This window comes from Dermacentor silvarum, chromosome 2, assembly GCF_013339745.2.
Source record: "Dermacentor silvarum isolate Dsil-2018 chromosome 2, BIME_Dsil_1.4, whole genome shotgun sequence".
NCBI classification, from domain to species: Eukaryota; Metazoa; Arthropoda; class Arachnida; order Ixodida; family Ixodidae; genus Dermacentor; species Dermacentor silvarum.
This window is the reverse complement of record NC_051155.1, coordinates 140,881,448-140,898,698: the sequence shown is the minus strand read 5'-3', so window position 1 is coordinate 140,898,698 and position 17,251 is coordinate 140,881,448. Positions and strand designations below refer to the sequence as shown.

At 50.3% G+C, this 17,251-nt stretch overlaps 2 protein-coding genes across 2 annotated transcripts; both read right to left on the bottom strand.

The window, feature by feature from the left end:
• Positions 1–3,503: 3,503 nt before the first annotated feature.
• LOC119441864 (neprilysin-1) lies at positions 3,504–4,356 on the bottom strand. Its single transcript, XM_037706501.2, has one exon. It carries the CDS (start codon positions 4,354–4,356, stop codon positions 3,505–3,507), a length of 852 nt encoding a protein of 283 aa, XP_037562429.1. The 3' UTR covers position 3,504.
• A 38-nt stretch (positions 4,357–4,394) lies between these two features.
• LOC119440432 (phosphate-regulating neutral endopeptidase PHEX) lies at positions 4,395–5,672 on the bottom strand. The gene has a single exon (XM_049662923.1). It carries the CDS (start codon positions 5,670–5,672, stop codon positions 4,395–4,397), a length of 1,278 nt encoding a protein of 425 aa, XP_049518880.1.
• Positions 5,673–17,251: the final 11,579 nt, after the last annotated feature.

Sequence of the window (17,251 nt, the reverse complement as noted above, 5' to 3'; positions counted from 1 at the left end):
GACGGTGTAAAAGAAACAGCTGACGTTTTCACCGACGAAGCTAAGATGTCCGCAAAATGGCCAAGAAAGAGGCACAAACATGACTTGAGGCACAAGCACGGCACGAAGCACAAGCACAAGCATCGGGAGCCGCACGAAATAGCGCAACCTCCGGACGCGAACCCGGAATCGATGAGAGTTTACGACGCCTTCGAACAAGAACAAGAGCGTACCAGTGACTCGCACCAAGTTGGTACTATAGATCTACCCACGAGAAGGAGTACGCACAGCCACAAAGAATCAAACAGAGAAATTCCGCTCACGTCAGCAGATGCCATACTCAAGCCAAGCGAGGCTCTGTTTCCTGACCCGGATGACAAAAATGTGCTGAGGAAAGAAGAGAGGGAGCGGAGAAACCGAATGCTAAGTCGACGGTCAAGCATGATCTCCAGGGACTTTTTCTTGTGGGGCAATGACGTAGGCATAGAGGATCTTCTGCACAGACAAACGGCGCACTTAGATCAACTTGCTAAAATTTCACCAGAGTTTTCTCACTTAGTTCTATCTAGAAAGTACTATCTGCGTTCCTCACGCGAGCGTTCTGGCACGTCGCCTCATCTCGACTCCACGTCGCTTTCGAGCCGCAGTGAGCGCCACGTAACACCGGACACGCCTTACGGACAGTCTCCTGGAACAGAAAGCCTTAGCGACTCTAAAGCACAAAGTCCAGATGATGCTTGGCGTAGTGTGCTTGGTCGTGGCACCGTTAGTACCGTTATGTTGACGGACGCTTCAGCTGCTCTAGCTCCGTTGGATTCCGTTGCTTTAGCAAAGCCAAGAGTCGGTGAGACGGGACTAGGCCTAGCGGATTCTGGTCCGCCCGAGGTCCCTGCACAAGTTGTTGCAGAAAAATCGAAGGGAGAGCTCAGAATGGTTGACGCGGATGTGCCTAAAGCAGCTGATGCCGTAGGCGCGATGTCCCGGGGTGAACATTCCGGCGCTGAAAAAAACCTTGGTAGCTATTTGTCACCGCCCCCAGTTCAAACAGCCGTTTCAGTACTTGGACGAAAACAGTGTGAGGATACCTTTTCCTTTGTGCCTGACTGGTCTGATCGCAAAGTGAGTGAACAAAGTGACGTGTCCCGTACGCTGCCTCATACCCCGCTCGATTCGCACGGTGGTAAAGTTGTTCCTGCTTTGACTTATCCCATCGTCGTGCCTGCGGATTCTAAGATTGCGCCGGTCGGCGACGGAGGGACAAACGCAAACGCTGATGCTGACTCTTCGAGCAACGGTCAGCGTGTTCTCGTCCCTGACAGTACCGCATACCTGTCCTCGAAGACAGTGCCGGAAGACATTGTTAGTACCCGTACACATGATGTTGTCTGTCAGAGTGGAAACAGTGCCAGCGCGGGTGCTCAAGCCTTTATTGAGAGGCCAGAGAAGGAGCCGGCGAATTTTTCTTACAACGCAGCGTCACAGCTTAAAGCTTGCGGCTGTATCGGCTTTCCGTGCTCTAGACATGCCGCCTCGTTTGCAGAGGCCGAGCGCGGGCAGAAAGCCGCTCACCAAAGCGCCTTGTCAGAATTGGAGCAGGCTATCCTTACAGAACGTACAGGGCGCGTCTTATCGTATAAGGAGACAGAAAACGCACTTCTCAGTGAAGGCGTAGTTTCACGCACTTCAGTCGATGTATTCAAGAAAGTTGAGCATGATAGAGAGAAAGTGCCTTTGAAAAGTACGAAGGAAATTCGCACGAGACACCACGTGCGCGATTCCCAAAGTGAGTGTCCTCGGGCATCGCCATCGGGACGTACTTATGATCCGACGAGTTACGTGGTGACCAATTACGAAATCGCGCTCACGGAACAGTCACGCGAGCCCGCTGGTGATCTCGTGGGCTACACAGATCGAAAACTTGTGATACTAGAGCTGCCTGACCAACGTCCTGAATACGAAATAGTGGAGGAAAGCGGAAGCAAAGTTCGCCCTACTTTGGCAGCCTCGCCGGAACGTACAAACGGCGCAACTGACGCCCTTGAAACGGAGATCAAATTAATGATGGGTCTGCCGACGAACGAAGCAGCTGTCAAAGCAGACATTTCAATGGAAGACTTTCAGGCTCTCTCTGAAGGTCAGGAACGTGTGCCGGTGGATCAAGAGGCGCCGAGTAGCAAGGAACGTGGAAGGCGTAAAAAAGCCAAGAGTTCTGAGAAACGTGGAACGTGCCAAAAAGCGGAGACGATCGAACTCCACGTTCGTGCGCCTCTTGTAAAGACATCTCCGGAGCACACTGCCGACAGACAAGAGGTAACCAAAACCACGCACGAAGCTCCCATGTCCTCGCCTCCAAATAAGCAAGGCAAAGCTCCGGTTCGATCACCTGGTTCAACAAACGTGCCTGTTCTCTCGCTCGGGGCCCCGGCCGAAGCCCATCCCGTAACGACTCCAGAGCGCCCTGAGCAGGCGGTGAAACGCGCCTCCCTCACTATTCGCACGGTGCCGTTGCAGGAAAAGCAACATGACGCGGGAGAAGCGGCATCGAAATCTTGCTTTCGAGACACGAGGGACGAGGTCGCCAGAGTGTCGCGCAGCCCGAGTTTGGCGTGGCGCAAGAAAGGTCGTTCGTTCCTCAGGCAATCGTTGGACCAGGTACGAGACCGTACCACGTCACCGACTACCCCTTCGACGTCCTTATCGCCGGCCGCCGCCATGCTTCCGGGAAAATGCAGGGGCAGCCTAGATACCGCAACTCTGTACGCTGTGAAACCCCGGGGCACGATGTCCAGGCCCCATTTGTGGCACGAACTCTCGGCGGTCATGTCACGTCCCGTGTTTGTCGGAATATCGACGCCCAAACTGAACGGAGTCGTAATGTTAATGGACGAAGACGAATTTCCCGCGCAGCTGAACCACGTATTACCGGCCGGCAGTCAAGTGCACCTCCGAGAACTTGAGATTTCCGCGGTGAAACATTGAGTTCTCCGCAACTAATGATAAACGCGGCTCGCAAAGAGTGTTATACAGTCTGTACTAATGAATCGCTAATTTGGTGCAGAGTCGGCACTTGCATGCGTCAGGTCGGTGCGCTAAAACCACGTGGACTCGATCAACAAATTGTATGTACAACATGACGGACGATGAATTCAAGCGTTACTTTATTGTTACAAATGCGTTTTATTTATGGCAGTTTCATTTTCGCTGGGCCATACTGTTCGCAATTTTTCTTTTTCTTATCGCACATTAAATCGGTTGATTCGTTCGCGGTGTGCTTATCTGCGCAGCTATTGCATTGAACTTCGCTTCCACATAACTCGTCAAAAGTAATAGATGTCCCTTTATAACGCCGTATTGCACATCAGTTTTTACCGGCAATAAATTATAAAATCCGTGACGAATGCTTCGTTGATTGGCTATTGATCGATCGAGAGCAGTGTGTTTCACTTCTGTAGGCTTCTACACGAGAAGCGAAACGCACCACTGCACGGCGAACGAACAGCACCGACGGCGTCCGCGCGCGCCGGCCTACCAGACTGCGCACCTACGCGCCGGATTCATGGCCGCTCCAAGCTCGCATTCGAACGCGGCCGCAAACTCGGGCATGTTGAGAAGCGGCACGTTGCAGCGCAGCTTGTCCGCAGGATGTGTGGCGAAGCGCTGCGTCGCCGAGGAAGGCCGCTCGATCCCGCAGAACTTGTAGCAGTAAGCGACGAAGAAGAGCTGCTCTTCCTCGAACGCTTCCAGCCCGCGCAGCTGCACGACGTTTGGGGCTCGCTCTGCCGCGAGCACGTACGCGTCGTACGCGCAGCGGGCGCCACCGTTGTCGGCGGTGTTCTCTTCGAGCGTTACCGAGCCCGCGTTCGCCGAGCTGGCGAGGCTTCGCATCTGCTCGACGAAGCAGGCGCTCGCCTCGCGGTATGCGGCGTTGGTTGCGTTGCTCCACCAGTCTTCGAAGCCGCCCACCTCGTCGTACAGGCGGCCGCTCACGTCGAAGCCGTGGATAATCTCGTGCGCCACGATAGCGCCCAGGCTGCCGTACGTGACCGACAGCGGCGCGCCCTGAGCGAAGAAGGGCAGCGCCAGCAACGCCGCGTTCACGTTGACGACGTTGAGGCTGTACACGTACATGGCGTTGACCCTGGAGTGCACCGTGGCCGAATCGCTGCGGTCGATGACGCCGTACACGGACAGCTCGTCGCTCTTGTGGTTGACCTCCACCAGCCGTATGACCAAGTCCAGGAAGCTGCTCCCGCCGCGCGCGTCCGACGAGAATGACTCGTACGCTTTGTCGAGGGCAGTGGTCTTCTCGAAGCTCGGTATGTTGAAGGCAATGTTTTGGGCCTTCTGGACAGATATGTTCTTCGTGGCCGCATCCATCCACTCGGCCCGGCGAACGCGGCGGTAAAAAACGTTCTTTATGTCCGACACGAGCTGCGTGAGCCGCTCGATGTCGGCGCCGTTTGGCCAGCGACTGGGAGACGAACGAATTCCACGTGTCGAGCATCAGATCGGCTGAGCCACTGCTGACACGTCCGCATCACTTCATCGACGGGGACGTCCTTCTCGGCGCGCAGAACGATATCCTGGACGTGGCGGATGTCGTAGATCGCCTGACCGTACCTGAGCAGCACTCGAAGGGCCAGGTACGCCTTGATGTCTTCCGGATATTCGTGGCCGAGAAAGTACGTCAGCAGCCGCCCAATGTACGCAGGGTGCCGCACGATGACCGACTTCTGCGCCGTCAGCGCTGCCTGAGGCGGTAGGTTTTTGTTCAACGCAGACATCCACTTTTGCCACGGAAAGTCGGCGCACAGGTTTCCCAGATCCTTCACCATGTAGGTGAGGAGAACGTGGTCTTGGTCCCGCAAGCGCGCGATGTCCTGCTCCACGGCCACGAGGCGCCGCGCGAAGTCGCTGTACTCGCTTCTTCTGCCGAACAGGAAAGCGAGGCTCACAATAAGCTTCTCGTAGAGCGACTTCTTGGCGTCCGTCAGTCTGCCCGGTATAAGCGGCGCCGGAGGGCCCAGCACGATGGCTCCTTTCTCCTTGCTCAATGATCTGACGGAGTACGAGAAGAGCACGTTCACGTCCCATCTCATGGACAACGTGACCAACAGCTCCAGGAGGTCGGTGGCGTTGCCGCCTTGCGGAGCTTCCTCGTCGGGCCACGCCAAGTTCATATGCTTGAGGAACTTGCGCATCGAGACGACTCCGTTGCCCTCGGGCGTCAGAGACTTGGCGCAGGCGGCGTACACGGTGGCCAGCTTGGCGAACGAGCTTCTGCTGGTGCGGTTCCTGAGGCTCTGGCGAAACGTCTTCCAGAGCGCATCGTGGAGACGGGCCCTCACGCTCTGCTCGACCTCGTCGAAGACGCTTCGGCGCGACTCCGAGGGTCGCAGTGAGTGCGACCGACGCCAGCCGTCGCAGACGTATGCGTAGAAGTCGTCACACGGGTCCAGGTCTCCGTTGACGGAGCTGTTGATGAGCCTCGAGAGCGCCTGGCAGCTGCTCGAGGCGCACACGACTTCGTCCATGACGTAGACGCGGCGCGAGAACACTCCCGGCAGGTAGGCGGCCGCGCAGAACGAGGCCGACACGAAGAGCACGAGCGCGGTGCCGTAGTAGAAGGGCTTCGCGACCTGCCGTCGTCGGTGCTCGTGTTCCACTATGGAGACCTCGGCCTCTTCCTCCATGAAACGAAATGCTCCGGGAAGCTGGGACGAACTTGTGAACGGCCTCGGTGCGGTGGCGTCCTGTGCGACGCGAGTCGCTGCTCGGGCTTCTACCGCCGCTTGCGGTAGGTCCAGCTTTATCCAGAAGTCCAGCTCCTCTACAAGGGGTGCGGGCTGCGAGAAAAAATGCGCGACACCTTTTCGTCGTCTTTTGCTTCTTTATGAGGCGATAGCTCGCGCGAGAAGAATGCGCTTGGTGCATGCAAGATGGTTCCTGCCGCTATTATTATTATTTGAGGATTGTTTAGGTAATTTAAAAATCCGAGGACACCTAAGCATTTCTTATTAGTTGTAAAGGCGAAAGCATTAATGTCTAATTGAACGCCGCTGAGCGATCGCTCAAGTTTTGCGCAGCGAGGAATGTCTTCGAGTTTTTCTGCGGGGTATGTTATCGAGTTTTGCTATTAAATGAATGCATTTTTAACAGCGAAGCTGTTCTAGCTAACCGTAAAAAGTGGCGCCTGCTGTCGGAAAACCTCGCCGAGCTATGACGTCACTGCGTTGCCCAGCAACCACCTCGCGGAGCGGCGTGTGCCTCGCCTCCTCTCCGTGCCGTGCACATGTTGCCTTGACAGGGGCCGTTATGGAGATAGGAGAGCGTGAGCGCGGCGCGCGCAATTTTTGGGAGAGGGAAAGAGAAAATGTGAGCGAGATAGAAAGTGAAAGAGATTGTAGCAGCACCAACGCGCAGAGCTGCTGCCGACGCTGCCCGCGTTGCCTAGCCGCGCATGCGCCGAAGCCATGGAGGAAAGAAAAAACTGAGGAAAGGCCCTACCCCCTCTGCGTGCTAGGAAAAAAGTGTGGAGGAAGTCACGTGGTAATTTTTCGCTGTATCGGCCATGTTCTTGGGCCACAATGGCGGCTTTGTTCTGGTTCTGTGTGTTCGCGCATGTTGCTCCGTAGATTTCGTACCATGGAAAAGGCGTCGTGCGTGCAAGGATTGCGTTAGCCTCTGTGTTTTATTCCGCTGTGTTATCTAGACCGTACTCTCCCAGCTGTTGTTGGAGCCAGGTGGGACTGGAAGAAGTAAAAAGCGTGAAACGAGCGCGCATGCAACGCCGTACACCACGTACCACGCCACGGACGAAGGACGACCTGGGAATATATTTGCCGTGTTCGGTGGATTCATGCTAACGTGTCATCACAGACTGGAACCGCTGTGCTTCAGAATATGTACGATAAACTCCTTGCACTTCAGTGACAGCTGCGCAGTGTTCCTGCTTTTGACAGCGGACGACATCGTCCGCTGTTTGTGGCACGTAAAACAGCCATGTGGAGGTTGGGAAAGAACCGGCTGCTGTGAGTAACAAAGGGATGAACCCCACTTACTGCAGTAATCTTATTCGTGAGCTCGAGGGGTGCAGGGGAGTCAAGGTTGGCGGATGCGATGCAAGAGTGAACAAGACTCGACATAAGAACGTACGCCGATGAGCACGTCAAACGGCTGATGGTCCCAGCCAACCCACTAGCCGCACGCATATGCGCATATGCGCTTACTGTTCGGCAGCGCAGAACTTTGTTTCCGTGAAGATTCACTTACCGTGAGAACAATATACCTCAGGCCGCAGTCGGTGTATTTGAACGCGTAATGACGTTCTCCTCTGCCGGACAGTTCGTCGGCGCGCTATGGCTCATCACATCTCCGCGATGCGTGGCCCCCCTAAACAAACGTATTCAATAAAGCAAAGCGATTCCTATAAAGCCACTACCAGCATACCTGTTCGTTCTGATGAATTGCAGATGGACTTGCCATAAGTCGTATCGCGATGTAATACACCGCTATTACAAAGCCCGCGAATACACGCAGAATTGCCGCACGAGTGGCCACTCGAGGCACTTTGCGTGTATTCGCGGGCTTCTTTCATGCTCGGAAAAACACTTTTATGTAGCACGTATTGAGCAACGGAAAGCTGTATCGGGAGTTTTTCATGTTGCTCTACAACTTTCTCATTGACACTTTGATAATTAGGACAGTACTTCTCGAGTTGGATAATTAATTAAATCTCAGTAACGAAAAAAAATACTGGCGGCTACTCCACTGTACTGAAAACAATACGCACTAGGTTGGCTTCGCGTAACGCCATTCCTCTTTTTTTAAATCGTGCTGCGTGATAGTTGGGACATTCTGTATATCACTTGTGTGGTTCAGCAGCGGCCATTGACGGTCGGATGCTATTTACGCAGATACGCGCTTCAGGAGGTTAGGAAGAACATGGCGGCCGACGGAGGTAGATGTCGCTACTTAAAAAAGAGCAGAAAAATCTAGGGACTTTAGACACAGCGAAACTGGCCGATTGACTGCGTCTCTTAATTAGTTGTAGCTAGGTTGAAGTTGGCTATGTCGAGGTTTAAACTTGGTTGTAGCTAGGCCTATACTCGTGTACCTCATCTGTGATAGTACTGGAAAGGCTGCGGTAGCACTGGAAAGGTGCGCCGCGCCATTACGCCACCGCCGCGCTATCGCCGTCGCCACAGCTGGTATGACGTCATGCTCCCCGCACCGTCGCGCTACCGCCACGCACGTTTCCAGTACTACCGCAGCCTTTACAGTACTAGCACAGACGACGTACATGAGTATAAGCCTAGCTACAACCAAGTTTAAACGTCGACATAGCCAAGTTCAACCTAGCTACAACCAAGAGACGCAAACAATCGGCCAGCTTCGCTGTGTCTTGAGCTTTGCGCGGCCTAGTGCAAGCTTTCACCTTTTTTTTTTTTCATTTACAGTGTCTTCGTTTGCACCGTACTATGTGGTCGAGTACGTTAGTGCATCGAATTTCAACACAGGGACAGTGCACATGCACATTCTGCTGGCTGAATGCGGCGCCTCATAGAGAACTCGGCCCGCACATGCAAGCCTCGACGGAGCCGAGCGGGCGAAACGGAACACTTGCTGCCCCGATAGCGCGCCAGGTGTTGCGTGAGGAGAGAGGGCATCGCCGCGACGTGCCTCTGCCTCTTCGCTCGTTTTGCTGCGTTCTTCCGCTCCTTTACTTCGGCTGCGGTGTACTGGCGTGGACGGCCTCGTTTCGCTACTGTCGATTGCAGCCGCCAACGCTGTAGATACATCAGACTCCATAGCGGTACGTGCTGCCCGTGCCAGCAAGCAGCAGCAGCCTGCGGTGCCAACGCCGCACGCCACCGACGTCCTGCTCGACGAGAGACCGAGGAAGCAGAAGCGGCCACCAAGGCCGGCAGGCGCGTGCAGCAGCTGATCCCAATGAGGGTGAGAGAGAGGCACGTCGCGGCGATGCCCTCTCCCCTCACGCAACACCTGGAGCGCCAGAGGGGCAGCAGGTGTCCCGTTTTGCCCACTCTGTTCCGTCGAGGCGCGCTCTTGACGTGGCGTCGCAGCCAATGGGAATTTAGGTGCCGTTTCGCAGCTACAGACGCCGGCTTTTTCGATCAATGGGCCATTTGATGCTTTCGCATCAATAATAACCAAGCGATACGTCGCCAAGACAGAATAAACACAGATTTTGGTGGAAAATCTAAAGAGAAGCGGCTGTCAAGAAAGCTTTCTACACTAACACGTGAGAAGGCGGTTTAAACAATGGGTAAAAGCTGAAGATACTCGTGAGAAGTAGTGGCTCCGTTAGAATACAGAACATGACTGATAAATTAACCAGAACTATGAAACTCCAGCACGCTTTCACGTTGACTCGTTTATCCCCTTCAGTCGCGATATGAAAGTAACAGCAAGCTGTCTTTTTCAATGGCGGCAAGGAAGCTCAGTGGTACCCTCTACCAAGAAAAACTGGTGGTTTATCTCACGTTACTGCGCAGAACAATAGCATACGCTATCGTTTTAGGAATAAAACGTGCCTACTTCAAAAGGAAGTAGTTCTTTAATCTCAAATTTATGTAGCGTAATCTCAAGTTTCCGAGAGAACGGCAAGGCGAGAGATAGCACGAAGCGTTCGCTCCGCATTGCCGACGCTCTTCATCACACCAGCGTTGTGACAGCGAGTGTTCGTGGTCATCGAGCGATATCCTCTCATGTTTGCCTGTGCTCGCGTGGGCACCATGCTTGTTAATTAGCAAGCGCATGTTTACTCACATTTATACGACTCAGTAAAACTACAAACGTTACTTCGTGTAATCGAATGCATTGCTATCGCTGTAAATGTTTCGTCTCTGAGGCGAAACTGCTACTTTTTTTATCTCTCTCACGTGTTCCATTCTTGACAAACTTGACGCGATAAAATAAACCCCAATGACTCGTTCTTCTTTTTTTTCTATTGGGTACATTCATTCAGCTTAAACTTCCAACGCAACACTAGAGGAATGAGAGACCAAATGAGGGAGCACCGCATTATATGGCATATTGTGCATCTTTAACGTGCACCCAAGGTACAGCGCACGATCGTGTTTGCATTCCGCACCCATCAGAATACGATTGCCGCGGTCGGTGATTGGTCGAATCTGCGACGTCGCTCTCATCTGCAAAAAAAAAAAAAAAAATGCAGACGTGTGTAGAACTAAGCTACGGGATAATTTCAAGGCTAATCTTGTTCAGCACATTTAAGCAGTATAGGGAAGTCTGGCGAGGAGAGGTGTTTCACATTATCAGCTGTGTCTGATATCACTCATGAGCGGCGATCAGTGCTGTTGAAAGAAATATTGGGGCTGCGAATAGTGAGTTGAAGCTGTCAAGAATTTCCGCGCAAAGTGAGAAGACGGCCTGTTTTTTCAGCGACTGCCATCGTTTCTTGATGGTGCGCATTAGCGTATCCTTTGACCTTCCTGTGCGCTTATATGAGAAATATAATGGTTTACAGAAACTCTATATGGCATGCTGTAAAACGTGACGAAGCCTGTGTCTGTGCCAAACAGTTTTAAAGTTTTAGGGGGGACACACATTTTTTAAATTTCTATTTATAGGGCCTGCCATGGGTGCGGAACAGTGAGGACACAGCTATGCACGCATTGCCCTGCCAGAAAAAGGGACGTCAAGTCGAGGGCCTTGCACGAACAGTAGAACGTCTGGCGAAAATAGAAAACCAAGGAGTACGGTGTGTCAGTTTAATAAACATTCAGAAACTTTGAGTTAGTTTAATAAACATTCAGTCTACCAAACGCGGAAGACCAAGAGACGTATCATTCTCCAGAAATCCCCCTCCCCCCTTTTAGGCTGATATCAATTTATTCCTTACTGCGAACTTCTTACATAAGACTCCGCACTGATATTAACATGCGCCACTTAAGGCGCCTACAAAAGCATGAGGCGTGAAAAAAGGCGGTATTGAGAGGGAGTGATTCTGGTCACACAGGCTATTTGACGAAGTCTCATACGCTAGAGAAGTACACAAGGGCTGGGTCACGAACGCAAGGAAGCAGTGCTGGATTATTGCCCCGTTCTCGTTCAGCATTGTTAATTCGTCTCCCTGTGCTCTCACGCCTAGCGCAACACAACGTCTAGTGTCCGAAGTACTCCGCTCCTGCGTCTGCAGCGGACGCCGGCCATGTACTTTGGACGTGCCATGGGACGATGACAGCTCACGAAAGTGTATTTAGAGGTGTGAAGTTGAAAAGCTGACCAACCTGGGCACTATGAACGATGTCTCATGTAGAATTCATGTTATAAGTCGCTTTTACGGTGTCTGCATGAAAGAGGCCTAAGTGCTTATCTTTAATTTCATTTGAAAGTTATGCCAGGTAGCAACGAAGCGAATAATAATAATAATAATAATAATAATAATAATAATAATAATAATAATAATAATAATAATAATAATAATAATAATAATAATAATAATAATAATAATAATAATAATAATAAATATTGGAATCCTGCAGATGAACCAGTCATTCAATCTCCATCGTCCTAACGACCATGAAATTATGAGATTGGGTCAGTAAGGACGTTTTGTTCAGTGCATGCATCCACATCCACTCATTCATTTCGATGAAATTTTCGGAAGCTAAATTAATAGTCTTCTCTCTTTCTGTGCAACCAACCTTTAAAAATTTACTGACGGATTTTTTTTGTGGTTGTTGGTAGTGGTAACCGCGGAAAGCTGTAGTTTATACTTTGTTCCACAATAATGTGGCACTCTAGTGGAGGCTGCAGCTGGTGTCAGTCGTTCAGAGCGCGATTATGTGGATCTCCTGCGTCCCTCCGCGTGGGAGTGATTTCACCTCAACCTCAAACACAGTGTCGAGCACAATCTCCAGTGCTATTGCACGTCTCGTAGCCTGCAGATCTGCGCCGAATTATTGTGAAGCGGAGTATAATTACAAGCAAATCACGTTCTCTCTCCTATACACCTCGCAATCCCACTCCCAAAGTTGTGCTTTTGCCTGTGAAGGGTGCTCCGCCACAACACGAATAATACTGTGGAGAAGTTGTTGTCTTGTGGGTGATAGTTGTAGGCCTGGCCCAATACGAACTTCCGCATGTCTATATGGCACAGCTCATAGGCTGCGCTCCATTACCTAACGGCTGTAAAGCGGAATACAGAAATTAGCGAGTGATGTAGATCAGGCTCTACGTCCTTGAACCTCCACCTCGCCCTGTCCGGCTTGCAAGTTGCACCTGAGGTTTTAAGTTGTTTGCCTGTAAAGTTTGTTCCGCCGCATATAGAATAATGTTGTGGAGAAGCTGTTGTTAAGTTAATCATTACAAGCGGCCTCTGAGCCAAAATTCAGCAGATGCGGTTTTCCAAACGGCTCCTTTGTACTCACGTTTTGCTAATGGAACACCGCACACATTATAAGCACAACAAATACAGGTTCAAGGCATACGAAAAATTATGTGAAGCGAAGTTTTAGTGAAACGGGTAATTAAATCCTATACAACTAAATGCAATGCATAGAATTGTGTTTACATTAAGATTAAACTTAAATTGCGGGATTTAACCTCCTGCAACTGCGCAATTGGTTATGACGAACGTCGTATTAGAGGGCTACGGATTATTTCAACCACCGGGGGTTTATAACGTGCGCCTAAATCTAAGGACACGAGCGTCTCTGGATGTTTCCCACTTCGGAATACGGCCGTCGTGACCTGGTACGACTCGTCGTACTGAACGTGTAACTTTATTCGAGATTCAGGTTTGTGCACTGCACATGTCACAACTTTAATATTTAGCCGTGTGGCCAGAGCGAGAGCCTTTCGATCAGTTGCCTAGATAAGCAACATCAAAGCGCAGAGAAGTGCAAAAAAAAAACAAGTAAAGCAACTGGTGCATGTCATATTATGCGATTGTGCGACACCCTCACCTGCGGGTGGACAACGACCAATCGTGGCTAATCGTGGCTGCCTTCTCAACCTCAATAATCTTGTCCTGAGGGCGCGCCGGCGGTCGTAGCGCTCCGGCGCGGACGCGCGCCTTCGAATATGGGTCCACTAGCCTGCATATTTTTGACAAAGACACGTGGCAAAGGTACACCTCTCTTCTAAACGCTATGCATCACGAACCATCCGAGCAGGAACTACTCCTGCAAAGGTAAACTTTACGCTCGGACCATGAGCCTGTGAAGAAAGTTTTGAAGCTGCAGGTTAAGAAAACGAGAGACCTCGACGAGTTAAATACGCGTTTCACGACTTACTGTCAGGCAGGTAATTATTAGCAACGCAAGAGCTGCCCATCCCGCTTTGGTCGAGCTCAGGAAGCCTTACTCAACGGATTGTTGAGTACTACTTTGGGCGCAGCTTCGCCTAGCGTCGGTGCGTCAATTTAATTCGTGCCGCGTTGTAACCGTGCTGTTAATGTTGCCTAAGTATTGGAACTAGCTTTCGCGCTAACCACGCTGAATACATGATGGCCGTGATTCCGGCGCAGTGAATGTGCATCGCTAACAGAATGTAGCTACGCCGTGTGATGCCACGCTGTAAATCTGTCAAAGTCTGTTCCTTGAGGTTACCGTTTACTGTTCGTGCAAGAGTTTCCCATATAGTGAACTCGCTGTCGTAGTAGGTTGGACAGCGGGCACTCGGAGCTTGCGACTAATGCAGAGCTGCATGAGTCGCTGCATCGCTTGTGTTTTGCTCGAAGCGCGCGTTTAGCGCTGACGGTCGCTGCAATTAAGGGTGATGGAAGTCTGCGCTGCAAGCTTTGTTGGCTTTGTTTGGCTGGTGTTCAAGTGTTCTTAATTAGCCTTATTCAAAACAAAAGAACCTTAACTAGGACCAAGTCTAGAAAATCCAAGGGGATTGGTATTTCTTCAACATTGTAGAACCTCATCTTAAAAAAAGCAAGTTGAGCCGTGATTCGATAGTTCGCGTTGGACTCAAGTGAATAATAAGGTCAGATGCGTTCGCTTTTTTGCGAGCACCGCAACCTCGAGATCGCCTTCTCTCCGTAGCATTTGTCAGTCACCCACATCGTCGACGTTTCTCTGTCGTTCTCTACTCTCCGTCGCCGCATTCGCCTTGGCCGCCTTTCGTACACTGCGTATGCGCACTCGTCAGCTGCCGACATAATAAGCGAATTTAAGAAACTCAGACGGCAACTAATGTGGGCGTTTTCGCCGCTCATAAGAACTCAACAGCAATTATTGTGTACACAAGCGAAGGGAGTAATGAACGCCCCCAGTATCGTTTAAAAGGGATTGTTGTAATTTTAACGGCGACGGACCAAACAAGCCAAACTGGCTGTTGACGTTGCGCGGCTTATTAGGAAGCCAAGCAAGACATAAGTGCATATGAAGAAGGATGCTTGAATTGAATAAGAGCTTTGAATTGAATTAAGAGAATTGAATAAGGGCTCCAGCGACGTTGCTCTGTTCAACCACCGTTCACTTCAATTAGGAAGCGTTCGCTTTCTCAGCCGCCCACTATACGAGTGAGGCTTTCGTTTATTTTTTTACGCACTGGCAACGAGAATAGCATGCACTTTTCGGGATACATCATCATCCTATATTATTATGTCCAGCGCAGGACGAAGGCCTCTCCCTGAAATATCCAATTATCCCTGTCTCGCAACGGCAGACTCTATAGCCTACGTCTGCATATTCTCTCATCTCTTTACACCACCGAATTATCTGGTGCCCTCGACTGTGTTTTCTACTTCTTGGCTACAATTCTGCTATTCTGGTGAAGCACCGTTTATCTGCCTAACACATTACACTAATGGTCTAACTGCACTTTTTTTCCTCGTAATCTTGTCTAGAACATCAGTTCGTTCCGTTCGTTCTCTGATCCACATTGTCGTCTTCCTGTCTCTTAATCTTGCACCTATCATTTTATCGCGATAGAAATTATATGGACACTCGAGGCGCGTTGGCGACGCCGCATTGCTGTCACGCCATAGACGGTGCAAGCGCGGCTCGCGCATGGAGTGATCGAAGGTCTCTAGAGGCACGGAAGATCCGCTGCGCCAAGCACACGAAATGACGACGCCAAGTGGACGTACCTTCGCGTTCCGTTCATTCAGATCGGCAGCGGTAGTTTCTGCTGCCCTGTAGAAGTAGCCTCGTGTGCCGTGTCGCCACCAAGATGTTGCCCCCGCATACTTTTAAGACACCGTTCGAGAAGCTCCAGGGCAACGCTAAACCAGGGTCCTATGCCTTTATGATTAAAAAATATTGAAGGACCCCCACCTTGCCATCGCTTTTAAGAGGAAGCTTTAGCTGGGGGTCTCTCACGTAAACGCACGGGAAAGGAGAAATCGTTTTTCTCGACAACCACTGCTACAAATTTGATGAGGTTTGTTGCATTTACAATCAAAAGTTAACACCTAGGGGCTGTAGCAAGCGGATTCCTGCTTTAGGGGCATCAATTTGTCGATAAGAATGGTTAAAAGCGCAAATTTTCTAAAAACGAACTATCAATTAATGTTTACAACTGTGTAATTCAGCAACAAAAAATGCTGTCACAATTCTCTAACATGCATCTGATAGCACATATAAATCGGGAAAAATTGGTGTTTTATATTATTATTATTATTTGATTTGAAAACATATACACAGGAAAGAGTAAGCGAGAAGCAAAGGCTGGCAACTGCCACCAGAAGGGGCACAACGCCTGCCTACTCTTCGGAAAGGACGAGAGAAACATAGAAGGAAAGATAGGCAGGATGGGAGGAAGGAGGAAAGGAAGAGCGAGATGACAAGGTTTTATACAATCCTCTCAAATGCGCCATTGATATGCGGGTATAAGACTTGGCAAAGCGTTGGCATTAGGAGTGTGAAAGTGTAAAAACAATATACAGGGTGTCCCAAATATCATGCACCAAGACGTAAAAAAAAAGAAGAGCAGTTGCGTTACTCGAAGAAAACCTAGTGCATATTGTTTCCAGTACAGTGGAGTATCCACCAGTTATTTTTCCTTACTGAGATTTAATTTGGTAATTGTAATTTATTATCTAACTCAAGAACTACTGTCTTAATTATCAAAGTGTCTATGAGAAAATTGTGGAACAGCATCAAGAACTCCCGATACAGCTTTCTGTTGCTCAATACGTGCAACATAAAAGTGTTTTTCCGTGCATGAAAGAAGCCCACAAATGCACGCAATATTGCCGCGTGAGTGGCCCCTCGAGGCGCTTTGCTTGTATTCGCGGGCTTCTTTCACGCTCGGAAAAACACTTTTATGTTGCACGTATTGTCCAGCTACGTGGCATTTGCATATTTTTATATCTTGGTGTACGATAGTTGGGGCACCCTGTATATACTATATAGCGCGACAGACGGTTGTCTGCTTCGGACCACCACCAGTTGCACATCGCTGTTCGAAGAGGCAGCACTCGAGGTGTCTCGAGTGAGCTCCTGAACAACAGCTTAAAGTGTGGTGAACGCGGGTTAACTTGTGGATCCCGGAACTGAAAGAGGTGTGACGTAATGCTAGCGCATTTCGCTCGCATTTACCGCTAAGCCGCCACTGATTTTTTTTTTCGTTCCATCACTTCTCGCGCGGTCCTTATCTTCCTCTCAATTTTCTTTGTTATCCTGTCTAAGTTACGAGACCGTAAACATTAGGAATGGCAGAACGCAGTCGTTGAACACCTTTAAAGTGAATCTCTTTTCGAAGCCTCCCTGATTTTCCTGGCCGTGGCTGCTGCTGGCTGCCGCTGCCGCCTTCTTGAATAGCTCACAGGTAAGACAGCACTTGTTTAACGAATTGGCTTGTATGTAGCCCCATCTGCATTACCCCTAGATATGTGTTGGTTTCCGGTTTTTTTCACTACGGAATTACACGGTGAAACCACAAATAGTACGTAATATCCTAACTGCAACAAATATACGCCACCAAGCGCATAATTCCTTCACCAAAGCAAAGCTTTCTATGTCTTCTTTCACGGGCTTTAACGCGTCTGCTTGGTTGGCTTCTTCCCGAGTAAAATAGCTAATCGTGGAGACAGCGCAGTTTACTACTGCACTATACCTCCATGGTCGGCCCTTCTAAGTACAGTGGGCTGATCTTGGAGGTAACTGGTGTTATGTGCTGTCGCGCGGGTCACGTGCTGAGGGTCTCCGTGTCCTGCCTGGCAGGCGCGTAAGCTGTATGCTGCAAAACGCTGTGCAGAAGAGTATCAGTGGTATAGCATCTAATTAACCGCTTCACGCAAGCATCGCTTTACACAGATTCCAACATG

Bases quoted from the DNA above. Each gene is read 5' to 3' on its own strand.
- LOC119441864 (XM_037706501.2), bottom strand. From the start codon at position 4,356: ATGGATGCGGCCACGAAGAACATATCTGTCCAGAAGGCCCAAAACATT.
- LOC119440432 (XM_049662923.1), bottom strand. From the start codon at position 5,672: ATGGAGGAAGAGGCCGAGGTCTCCATAGTGGAACACGAGCACCGACGA.